This window comes from Humulus lupulus, chromosome 4 (assembly GCF_963169125.1).
Source record: "Humulus lupulus chromosome 4, drHumLupu1.1, whole genome shotgun sequence".
Lineage (NCBI taxonomy): Eukaryota > Viridiplantae > Streptophyta > Magnoliopsida > Rosales > Cannabaceae > Humulus > Humulus lupulus.
In genome coordinates, this window is record NC_084796.1 from 70342221 (window position 1) to 70354806 (window position 12586).

The following is a 12586-nucleotide window of genomic DNA, read 5'->3' on the forward strand; positions in this document are numbered from 1 at the left end:
ATATGAATTTCTTTCAATTGATCACAATTGTGTATTGCATGTTTGGAAAATAGACTTTATATTCTGCGATCTAACAAACCCCTGATGCTTAATAATGATTTATTCATACTAGCTAAACCTAGAACCAATAAACGTCCAATGACCGATAACGATAACATGAAATATTTATGGAATTTGAGACTAGGTCACATTGGGTATGATATGATTCAAAGACTTACAATGGACGGGCTTATGAGTAAACTCACCATAGGTGAATTACCTGTTTGTGAAAAATGTCTAGAAGGCAAACTGACCAAGCATCCATTCTTTGCAAAGGGTGATAGGGCTAAAGAATCACTTGGACTTGTTCATTCAAATGTTTGAGGACCTTTGAATGTCAAAACAAGTGGTGGTTTTGAGTATTTCATCATTTTCATTGACGATTACTCTAGATACTCATGTCTTTATCTAATGTATAGTAAATTATAAAAAATTTAAAAGTTTAAGGAATTCCTAGCTATGACTCAGAACAAATTAGGTAAAACGTTAAAGATCTTGCAATCTGATAGGGGTGGAGAAAAATTCCAAGATTATTTAGCTGAACTTGGGAATTTATCACAACTTACTACCCCGGGTACTCTGCAACAAAATGGTGTAGCAGAACGCCGCAACAAAACATTATTGGAATTGGTTAGGTGCATGCTTAGTTACTCAACTCTGCCAACATAGTTCAGGGGACATGCAATTGAAACTGAGAACGACATTCTAAATGTCGTACCATCCAACTCAATCCCCAAAACACCTTTAGAATGCTGGAATGGTCGTGAACCTGGTTACGTCATTATAGAATCTGGGGTTGTCCCGCCACGTCTTGAGGAAAAAGGAAGAAATGCTTCAACCACGAACCAAAGTTTGCATGTTTGTTGGCTATCCTAAAGGCACTCAGGGTGGGCTTTTCTATAATCATTAAGAAAAGAAAGTGTTTACTTCTACGAATGCTACTTTTATGGAAAATGACTATGTCCAAAACTCCAAACCGCACATCAAAGTAGTTTTAGAGGAGATGGTTGAAGAATTGACTCCAACCAATGTTCCATCATCATCAACGAAAGTTGATGATGAAATTCCCACTTTTCATGTCCAGCCGACACAAGTCGATTTGAATGAAAAAAGTACAATTGGTCCTGAGCAAACAGCCACAGAGCCTCATTATAGTGGGAGGGTTTCTAGGAACCCAATTCACAATGATTTGGATGGTGAAAACAATATGGTTGTTGGTGACAATGGTGACTATGATCCGTTCTCTTTCAAATCGATAATGGCTAGCCCTGAAATGGAACTCTGGATCGATGCCATGAAACAGGAAATGGAGTCCATGTACTTAAATTTTGTCTGGGATCTTGTGGAAGCACCTAGTGACTTTAGGGTCATTGGGTGCAAGTGGATCTACAAGAAGAAATGAGGTCTTGATGGAAAGATTGAAACTTATAAAGATCGATTAGGGGCAAAGGATTATACCCAAAGAGAAGGCGTGAACTATTAGGAACCTTTTAGTCTTGTAGCCATGCTCAAGTCCATTCACATCCTCCTATCCATAGCAACCGCTCTCGACTATGAGATCTGGAAAATGGATGTCAAGACAACTTTTCTTAATGGGAAGCTTGACGAAGTCATTTATATGGATCAGCCAGAATGATTTAAAGTAGTTGGACAAGAAGGAAAAGTTTTCATGTTTAATAGGCCCATTTATGGACTTAAGCAAGCTTCTCGTTCCTAGAACCTTAGGTTTGATGAAAAAATCAAAACCTATGGCTTTGAATAAAATATTGATGAGCCTTGTGTTTACCAACTGAAGGCAAATCAAATTGTGGTATTCCTTATTCTTTATGTAGATGATATCTTTTTAATTGGAAGCACTGCTATGAAATTATCATATATGAAGAATTGGTTGGGCACTCAATTCCAGATGAAGGATTTTGGGGAAGCATGTTATGTTCTAGGTATCTAGATCATTAGGGATAGAAATAACAAACTCTTACATCTACCTCAAGGAGCTTACATTGATAAAGTGCTTGAACGTTTCTCAATGAAAAATTCCACGAAAGGGTGTGTACCGTCCTACCATGGTATTCATCTTTTAAAGAAACAGTCTCCCCAGATTCCTGAAGAGGATGATGCAATGAGAAAAGTTCCTTATGCATCTGCAGTTGGAAGTCTGATGTATGCTATGTTGTGTACTAGACTAGATATCTGCTATGCAATGGGAGTAGTGAGCAGGTTTCAGTCAAACCCAGGATCGGAACATTGGATATCAGTTAAGCACATCTCAAAGTATTTAAGGCATACTAGGGATTATATTTTAGTCTGCAAGGGTGGTATTATGAACATTTTAGGCTACACCGATTCAGATTTTCAGACTGATGTCGATGATAAGAAGTATACTTCTGGAATGGTGTTTACTCTTGGGGGTAGAGCTGTGATATGGAGAAGCATAAATAAGTCTGCGATCTCAAATTCCACCATGGAGGCTGAATACATAGATGCGTCTGAAGCAGCTAAGGAAATAGTCTAGTTAAATAAGTTCTATTCAGATGTTGGTGTTATTCCAGATATGGATAAATCGCTTGTGTAGTTTTGTGACAACACAAGAGCAATAGCCAACTCGAAAGAACATCGAAGTCACAAGAGGAGTAAGCATATAGAAATGAAGTATCACATAATTCGAGAATATGTGGCTAGGGAAGATGTGAAGGTTATGAAGATTGCATTTGAAGACAATCTTCTGGTTCTGTTTACAAAGAAACTACCAGAAGCTACATTTGATAAGCATATCAAGGAAATGCGATTAGTAGAATTAAGGAATTAGTTTCAATTAGTGCAAGTGGGAGTTTGTTGGGGTTTTATGCCCTAATTAAAACTCTTTTTTTTTTGTAATCTCATTTTATTATCAATAAAAGAATTGAAATCATTTTGACTTGGTCAATCACTTTGCTCACATGTTTTATTTCCATTATTATTTGTTTAATATAAACTTCTATTAAATCCTGAGCATATAGCTAATCATATTATAGTGATGTAATCACAATACAATATAAATATGACTATATGTTCAAAAATAAATTAGTCCTAAGATTATTTAGCGCACAGGTTTTACACTGACTTGCAAATCTACGATATGATCTACTTACACCATTGTAGTGTTATGTTCTTTCCAGAACATTAGAAAAGTAGATAAGATCAGATGTATTTGTTACATTAGACTAGACCGATATTGATTTTATTTAGATAAGTAAACATACCCTTATTATCTATTCTAGTCATATTATATAGTTGGCCATATGTCAATTCAATCTTAATTCTTGGTGGTTAGTCTTCAAACTGATTGTATTATTTGAGTTCTTTGACTGTTCGTTACCAGCTTACCCTACGAACTAGCTCCTACATACATCTTAGGAACTCGATAGTATAATTGAGTGGGAGTATTAATCATAGATATGAGCATCTATAACTTCTGATGAACAAGTAAAATAATGGTTTCCTTTTTGTTTAGTTCGAGGTTCTAAATGATAGAGTCTCATTTCATTAATTAATATTACTTTACTGAAATACCATTACAAGGAACTAAGTGTTTTAAGGATAAAATACAATGAGGGGTATAGCGGTATTTTATTCCCATCTCATTGTAGACTGTCTATAGAGGATTGAGTGATAATTATGGTTGTAATAATAGATAACTAATAACGTACCTATATTGCTTATAGAGCGTTCTATGAATTCAAGAGTGCAATTCCTGTAAAAAAAAAAGGTTTTCTCTCTCTAGCTTTCTCTCAGCTCTCTGAGCTGGTGCCATGGCGAAAACGAGGGCGAGGATGCAGAGAAAACCCAAATATTCTCTTAAGAAAAAGAAAAAACCAGGGCCTGATTCTAGTTCTGATGTAAGGAAGACAAAATCCATGGATGACGTCCTTGGAATTGAACCAATAAATTTCTCAGATGAGGAAATTGAAGCTGAGCATGTCGAACGTCATCTGCAACCTGTGAATGGTACAGAGGAGTCATCACTTAGAGCAGTTATGAAGGAGCATCAACAAAGAGAAGAAATTCGATTGAAATTTGCTCAGGTCATGGAAGCTAAGCAATTCATGGAAGCTCATCGGCAAACTGCATCTACGATTTCTCAAGGTAAGAGTGTTACACCTCCTATCTTGCGATCTGGCAATATAATGCAAAATCTAGATTGCAAATTTGTCGATTCTGCTGCGAAACAGAAAATCAAGATCACAATGGAAGATATTGAAGATGAAGTGGACTACTGGAAATCCTCTATGGTGTGCTATGTTCTGGGAGCAAATCCACCGTTGTCAATTCTAGATGGTTTTGCTCGTCGTGTTTGGAAGGATAAGATCGACAAAGTGGGCATGTTGTCTTATGGTATTTTTATAATTCGTTTTGATTCTGTTGAGGACAGGGATCAAGTGCTTTCGGGGGGCTATATTTTCTTTAACAAGAGGCCAGTCATTATGAAGGCTTGGGACCGTAATGTTAACTTCAAGAAGCAGGATATTCAATCGGTTTCAATTTGGGTTCAATTGGATGATCTTGAATTGAAATACTGGGGAGAAAAGTCATTATTCAAAATCATTAGCGAAGTGGGAAAGCCTCTGATGGTTGACTCCATTACCAAAATAAGAGACAAGTTAAGCTATCCCCGGGTTCTCATTGAAGTTTCTTTATAGCAAGATTTTCCAAATCTAATATGGTTTGAGGATGAGCATGGTTTTAACACTTCAGTGGCTGTCACGTATGAGTGGAAGCCAGTAATTTGTGACCACTGTAAGGGGATGGGCCATGATACTAGTGCTTGTAGACAAAAAGAGGGAAGGAAGCCAGAATGGGTTGTTAAGGATACAGAGAAGGCAACTGGTTCGGGAGAGACAATGCCAGAATTGAATAAGGATATGACCTCTTCTTTGAATACAGAATCTATATCTGATCCTGATGGTTTCAAACCAGCAACAACGATGTGGAAAGTTAAAGCAAAAGACCCCCCAGTTAACACTTCGGTAGCTAATTCCTTTCAAGCTCTAATAGAACCTAATGGTAGTGATTTGGTGCAAGCTGAAAATAAGGAACAACAGAGTCAAAAACTAATGGAAGTTGGAATTCAAAGTGGGAATACAGGAGGAGGGGGAGCACCTCCTCTTTCCAATGGATAAAATTATTAGCTGGAATGTCCGAGGAATTAACAACCAACAAAAACAGCAGTTAGTCAAGCAATTTATTGCTACTCAGAGGGTTGGTTTGGTTGGTCTTCTCGAGACAAGAGTTAAGGCTCAGAAACTAGGATCCTTATATCTTAATTTGTTTATTGGGTGGTGTTTTACCTCCAATAATGCATGGCATTCTGGAGGGTGAATTGTTGTAAGCTGGAATCCTTCTAGCTTTAATGTCAATATCATCAAGTGTGCTAGTCAGTTGATTCATCTTGGAGTTGCAACTGTTGACAATAAGAATTCTTTTTTTGTTATTTATGTCTATGCTTTTAATGATGAGGAGGGGAGGAAAAGGCTTTGGAAAGAGCTTCAGGACCTCTCTGTTATGGGTCCTTGGATTGTAATGGGAGACTTCAATGACATTTTAGCAAAAGAGGAGCGAATTGGCAATAGAGTTAGGTATAAGTCCTCCACTGATTTCAATGAATGTGTTGCAAACTGTCAACTTGAAGATGTCAAATATAGTGGAAACTTTTATACTTGGTGCAATAAATAACATGGAGAAGACAGGATCTATTCTAAGATAGATCGTGTGCTTGCAAACCAAATTTGGTTGAGTCTGTTCCTTGATGCAGAAGCTGTGTTTTTGAATGAGGGATTGTTTGATCATACTGCAGCTGTTCTTACTGTTTATTCAAACGTCCCTTGTGGTAGGAAGCCTTTCAAATACTTTAAAATGTGGTCTACACATCCAAAATATTTTGAAAAGGTTAATTTGATTTGGCAGCAGCAAGTTACAGGGACAAAAATGTATCGAGTAATTACTAAGTTGAAGGCTCTAAAGGCAGTATTCAAGGAGATTAATGCTCAAGGCTACTCTGATATAAATAGTGCAGAAATTCAAGCTAGAGATCACCTAGCTGAATGTCAAGATAAGCTTCATCGTGACCCTTTAAATCCTGTCATACATGTAATGGAGTTGGAAGCTAGGAACAGGTATGCTCTGGTTCACAAGGATTATATTTCTTTCTTGCAGCAGAAAGCTAAATTGAATTGGGCTAGAGATGGTGATGAGAACTCAACATTATTTCACATTAGCATCCGTGAGAGAAGAAGGCACAATAGAGTTTTATCTATTGTTAACTCAGAAGGTAATTGGGTAGAAGAGCCCATACAGGTCATTGAAGCTTTTTTAAACTACTACCAGGAACTTCTGGGTAGTAAGATGCTGCAAAGGAAGCCTGTGCTGGCTGGAATTGTGAATCAAGGCCCTAAAGTTACAGAACTGCAATCAGACCTGCTCTTGACAGATTATACAAAAGAAGAGGTTAAGAAAGTGTTCTTTGAAATACTTGGAATTAAAGCACCAGGTCCAGATGGTTATGGGAGTTTCTTCTTCCAAGAAAACTGGGATTTAATTGGAGATGAAGTTGCTGAAGCTATCTTTTCTTTCTTACAGTCCGGGCAGCTCCTTAAAGAGATAAATACCACTGTGCTAACACTTGTCCCCAAAACTAAGTGCCCTAATACAATGAAGGATTATAGACCGATAGCCTGCTGCAATGTTATTTACAAAGCAGCTATGAAATTGATATGCTCGAGACTCAAAACTGTCCTCCCTAGTCTTGTGGCTCAAAATCAAGGAGGCTTTGTTCAAGGTCGTTTCATAGCGCACAATATAATGATTTTCCAAGACTTAGTCTGTCATTATGGGAGGAAATCATCAAAAGCCAGTTGTTTGATAAAGCTAGATTTACAAAAGGCTTATGATACTATTGAATGGAGCTTTATAAAAGAAATGTTGTATGGTTTCCATTTTCCTGAGCACTTTATTCAGCTGGTCATGACATGTATTAGAACACCACGGTTTTCACTCATGATCAATGGTTCATTGCATGGTTATTTTGAAGCCAAAAGAGGGTTGTGACAAGGGGACCCGCTGTCACCTCTTATTTTTGTACTGGGAATGGAGTATCTCACTAGAATAATGAAAAGAGTTGGCCAGAAATCTGATTTTATCTTTCATAACAGATGCAAAGAGCTGAAGTTGAATCATCTTATTTTCGCAGATGATGTCTTACTGTTTTGCAATGGTGACTACAAGAGCATCTATTATCTACTACAGGGCCTCAAGTTGTTTTCGCAAACATCAGGATTGCAGCCTAATGCTTCGAAGTCTGCAATATATTACAGTGGGATGAATAATAATGAGGTCCAACACATTCTGGAAGCTTCGGGCTTTAGGAAAAGTGATGTCCCGCTCAGCTATTTAGGTATTCCCATCTGTGCTAAACGTATATCTGCTAAGGAGTGTAGCTTGTTGGTGGATAAAATGACCAATAGGATCAGGTCCTGGAGTACAAGGAATATTTCATTTGCAGGTCGGGCAGTCTTGATTAATTCTGTTCTACTTGCAATTCATTCATATTGGAGCCAAATCATGTTGCTGCCTAAGAAGTTGCTAAAAGAAATTGAGGCCATCTGTAGAGCCTTCTTGTGGAATGGTCAACAAATGATGGCTGGAGCAGGGCAAATTGCTTGGGACAGCATATGTAAGCCTAAAGCCGTAGGAGGTATAGGCTTCAAGAACATTTCTGAATGGAACAAAGCAGCCATGTTTAAGTATGTTTGGGCTGTAGCGGCTAAAGAAGATAATTTGTGGGTTAGATGGGTGCACAGTGTGTACATAAAAGAAGAAGATTAGTGGGGTTACAATGCCCTGTTACATGGTAGCTGGTATTGGAGGAAGATCGTAGCAATCAAAGACAAAGTGAAGACTCTTGTGGACTTAGCTCTGTTCACTCAAGGAAGGTATAAGATTGCAGAGGGATACAAGCTTCTATGTCCTGTACATGATCGGGTCAATTGGAGTAAGGAAGTTTGGGGGAGATTGAATACCCCAAAGCATAGTTTTGTTCTATGGCTTGCTATCCAAGACAGGTTGAAAACTAAAGCAAGGTTGTATCGGTTTAATGTCCTCGCTGATGCTAGATGTCAGTTTTGCACAGTGGAAGATGAAACAATTGCTCACTTATTCTTTGAATGTCCATTTACTAGCGATTGTCTTCAATAGATTAAGAGCTGGGTTCGCTGGGGGATTTCTTCTTGTTAGCTGCCTAGTATTTTGAGGTTGATTGGAAGAATGAAGACAACAAAGTTAAGGAAAATGGCTCTTTCAGCTATTATTGCTGCACTGGTGTATCACTTATGGAGAGCCAGAAATGAAATAATTTGGCTATCCTCCCTTGACAATCCAAAAAGCATTGTACAGAAGATTAAAGTAGCTAGTAAGAATAGAATTCAAAGTGTCTGGCCAAAAAAAGTTTCTACAAAGGACTTAGAATGGTATACTGTATTATAAATATAGTGTAATCAATGTACAGATCAAAGAAGTATGCTTTCAGGCCCCCTTTGGTGGGTGCTGTTTGTTTGTAGATGGTTATTGGAGTAATGAAATTCACTGCTAATTTACCAAAAAAAAAAAAGAGTGCAATTCCGAGTCTTTAGTGGAGTCACGAGAAATTAATAATTTAATAAATTTATCTATTAAATTTATGATAACTTATTGTAGCTTAATTTCTAGGCCAATGGTACCCACAATACCTTGGATAAAATCATCTAGACAGTCTCAATTAATTGATTAAATTATCAGTTAGAATTATCAAAGTTGACCAGGTCAATTTTGGATAATTTCATAGAGTTATGCAATTTAGAGAAGAAAAAAGATTTCAGGGAAAATTTATTAATGAAGACAAAATTGATGTCTAAATTAATAAATAATCAATTTCTTGTGATAAATGATTCAATTAATTAATTAATAAATAGAAATTAATATGATCCTTGAGTTTAAGTCAAACGGGTTTATAATTAAATGGGAAATTTCACGGGCCTATAGCCCATGAGAATTTCGACCTAAGAGCTGAGTTTACCTATTATTTGATTGATTTTTTAATTAAATAAGTGACCTTATTGAGCCTATAAAAGGAATGCTAAGTGAAAGTTGAAAATAGGTTAACAGAACATTCAGTTTTGATACTTTAGGATTTTAGATTCTCTCTACAACTAGAAGTCATTTTCTAAGCCTCTATATTTTCTTCTCTTCTTCTCTCTGTATCTATCTCGTGTGTTCAAAATTGCCCACTCTAATCTAGGTGATTCTAAGGATATTGTGGAAGACTGTGAAGAAATTTGAAGACCGATTCAATTTCTTGGTGATACACTGCGACAGAAAGGATACAAGGGTTAGAGAAATTGAGGGAATAACTTATTCATTCCGTTTCATATAATGTAAGTATTTTTATCATTATCTCTGTTTAAATTCAATTATAGAATCATGTTCTAGGTTTTCTAATATTAATTTGTTTAATATATGATTTACATGAAAATAAATAAGATCATGTATAAGTAATTCAAACACTTTTCACTAAAAAGTTGTACAAAGTCATTCTAGGTCATGGTGTCTAAAGTTTGTGTCCGCTTAACCACGTCCCACCAATTTCTAGCATCCATCTTTAGGATTGCTAAGTATCTTCTTGTCCCTGGAATTTCTTAGCTTTTACTAGTTGCCTTTGTCTTATTTCTTCATGTCACAACTCAGTACTTATCCTCATTGTTGCAACGATTTGTAGCTTTTTATTGTTTTATGTTTATCTGTGTTGTCATGAATTTACTCGCCTCCTTAGTCTCCATTCACTCCATTGAGGTTTTAATGTTGTTTGATACCAAATGTTGTGGTGTGTCCACTTTGTATGCTCCTCTGCTGAAGTCTCCTTAGCAGTTGCGCATATCTATCTAGTTAACAACATCACCTGACAAGATAATGTCGTGGAGTATACTCCCTAACCTATGTCTTTATTAAATACTGCGTCGTAAAGCTTATGTGTCCTTTGATCTTGGTAGTGTCCAGTTATATTATCATTGTCGTATTCCATTCTTCGCTTTACTTGAAATTTGATAGTGTCATACTTGCGATTTCCTATGATACATCTCATCCATTAAATGCGTTCATTCACAACAAATATCTTTGGAAGAGATGATATTAACTCATATCCCTCGTTTACCTCGTCTATATGAATCCTTGAGATCCCACTGATCTCTTCGAGATATTTCTTTTCAGATGTCCTAATTACTAGAGGCATTCTTCTACATTACAGTCACAAAACTAACTACTTAAAAGAAAATAACAGAAAGAAAAATTAAAGAAAAAAATACTTACGACACGGTGAGGTGAGATTTTCAAGTCTTTAGCATGTATGTGGAGGGTCCTTGGAAACATGAACGACCGTCTTTGATACCATTTGTAAGAACACCCTAATTTAGTTACTTTGTAAAATGATGCTCAATTCATATTTATTAGAAAAATATCATTTTAGAAAAAGGTTCAGTGGGGCCTTGTGAAAACATGCAATTTGGGCCCAATAATTTAAAATAAAATATAGTGTCTTTATGCAATCTTGAAAAATAAAATAAAATAACAAGTCTCACAGTGACGTAAAGAAAACATAAACCATAACATAAAAGTTCATAAACTTTCTTGGCATTCAACTAGATCGTTATTCACTCATGGACACCCCGCGTCATACAAGCGTAGACATTAGAACTCCCCACATCATAATGCATGGCAGAAAGGGGGAAAATAAGGGGTAAGCTAAAAGCCTAGTAAGGAAGTACAAACAAAATACAACAATTTACTAGAAACACAAAGCAATCTACTTACATACATAAACTCATGGCACATCATAATAAATCATAATCGTATCATAATCATATCATATTGATAATCATAAGCATAATCATACATCATGTGATCATGGAACCCCTATTGTCCATGTCACATCATGAGGTAAGCAGTAAAAGCATAAACCGGTGAAACCTCGTCAATGAGGTAAATAGGAACTTTGGTCCTCAAATAACCTCGGCGCGTCCGCCCTATAAGTTATGTCATATTCTTAGTAACTCATTTATTGTGTTGCATTCAGCACGCTAACATCTTATTGCTTTTCATACAACATACACACACATATACAAGTAGCTTATCTCATAACATAATAGCTCAGTCATCTCATAAGATAATGTCTCATTCATCCCATAACATAAAAACTCATTCATCTCATAACATAATAACTTATACATGACATAATATAATTCATAGAAATATTAGCTAACTTCCTTATCTCAAGTTTAGGCAAAAATAAAGTGCGGGGTACTTCACAAGGAGCCTAGAATAACAATGAAATGTTCGTTTTAATATCAAGTAAGATTACACATGCCCAACATACATACCATTCCTGTGCATGGGTCATGCACACGTGACACATGTTGCATCATACTATAAACATTCAATAATTTCACACAAAATCTCAAAATAATAACCTCAATTCTATTGAGTAATCCTTAATAGTTACAAAACAAGAACCATCCACTTAATCAAATGACATATATTTGAACGTAAAACTTAGTTTGCATGTAACATGCATACGTGGGGATAATCTTTAAAACGTGCGTAGAAATTGGTAAGTTTTAGTCCCTTTAAATTCTTAGAATTCACGTAAAGTTTATTAGACACAAATATTTTACCAACTTGATTTATATCGCAAGACTATATTAAAATCGTACTTAAAATATAACTAAAACAATTATTTTATTTTAGTTATAATTTACCAAGTATTTATCCCATTTACCAATTTAAATTCAAATAAGGTAAAACAAAAGTATAGTAACCCTTTTTTTCTATTTCTTTTCAAAAGTAATTTGTACGCCCTAAACATCCACGGGTTATTAGCGAGCTGGAAAAGAGCATAATCCTATCAGCCACGTGGAAGCCACCTACCCGGAGCTGCTGTTACGAGTCTCTACCTCTTTAGCTCAAGGTAGTCAAGGGTTTAGTAAGAATACTCGAAGGCATCGGGTCAGCAGTGTGGACACCACGAGCTGGGACTACATCAAGCTCGAGGTACGACCTAGAGCTGACACCTCCGACCCTTTATAAAGTCAACCACGCAATGTAAACGTGCGCATATCAGACATCACGTGTCTATCCCATTCCTAAATTCTCGGACACGCAGCATAAATGTGCGTGTTCAGGCACCCCACGACTGGTTTGGGCCATGCGGCCCATTATCCCCCTTACCTATTTATTAGACAACACTTCATTGTCAGGTTTTAGGAATTAATCATGAATTTCACAGAAGTGACATGATGGGTAAGAAGGTCACGGGATGACCCCCTTCGCCAACACCCAAGTGTCCTCTCCCTATAAATATGGAGACGCTGGGTGTTGCAAGGAGTTGGCTTCTAATTTGTAAAGAAACACCCCTGTAAGGAATACCAGAGATATATCAATAATATTGACTGGTGGACTAGAGGGATTTTAACTTTCGAACCACCTAAAAAAC

The 12586-nt window shown here is 36.6% G+C and overlaps 2 protein-coding genes across 2 annotated transcripts; both read left to right on the forward strand.

Moving 5' to 3' along the window:
- The first annotated feature begins 4820 nt into the window (after nt 1-4820).
- LOC133832276 (uncharacterized) lies at nt 4821-7119 on the forward strand. Its single transcript, XM_062262643.1, has 3 exons — nt 4821-5135; nt 5443-5716; nt 5828-7119. The coding sequence occupies exons 1-3, from the start codon at nt 4821-4823 to the stop codon at nt 7117-7119; spliced, it is 1881 nt and encodes a 626-aa protein (XP_062118627.1).
- A 39-nt stretch (nt 7120-7158) lies between these two features.
- On the forward strand, nt 7159-8265 carry LOC133832277 (uncharacterized). Its single transcript, XM_062262644.1, has 2 exons — nt 7159-7854; nt 7942-8265. Exons 1-2 carry the CDS (start codon nt 7159-7161, stop codon nt 8263-8265), a joined length of 1020 nt encoding a protein of 339 aa, XP_062118628.1.
- The last annotated feature ends 4321 nt before the right edge of the window (nt 8266-12586 follow it).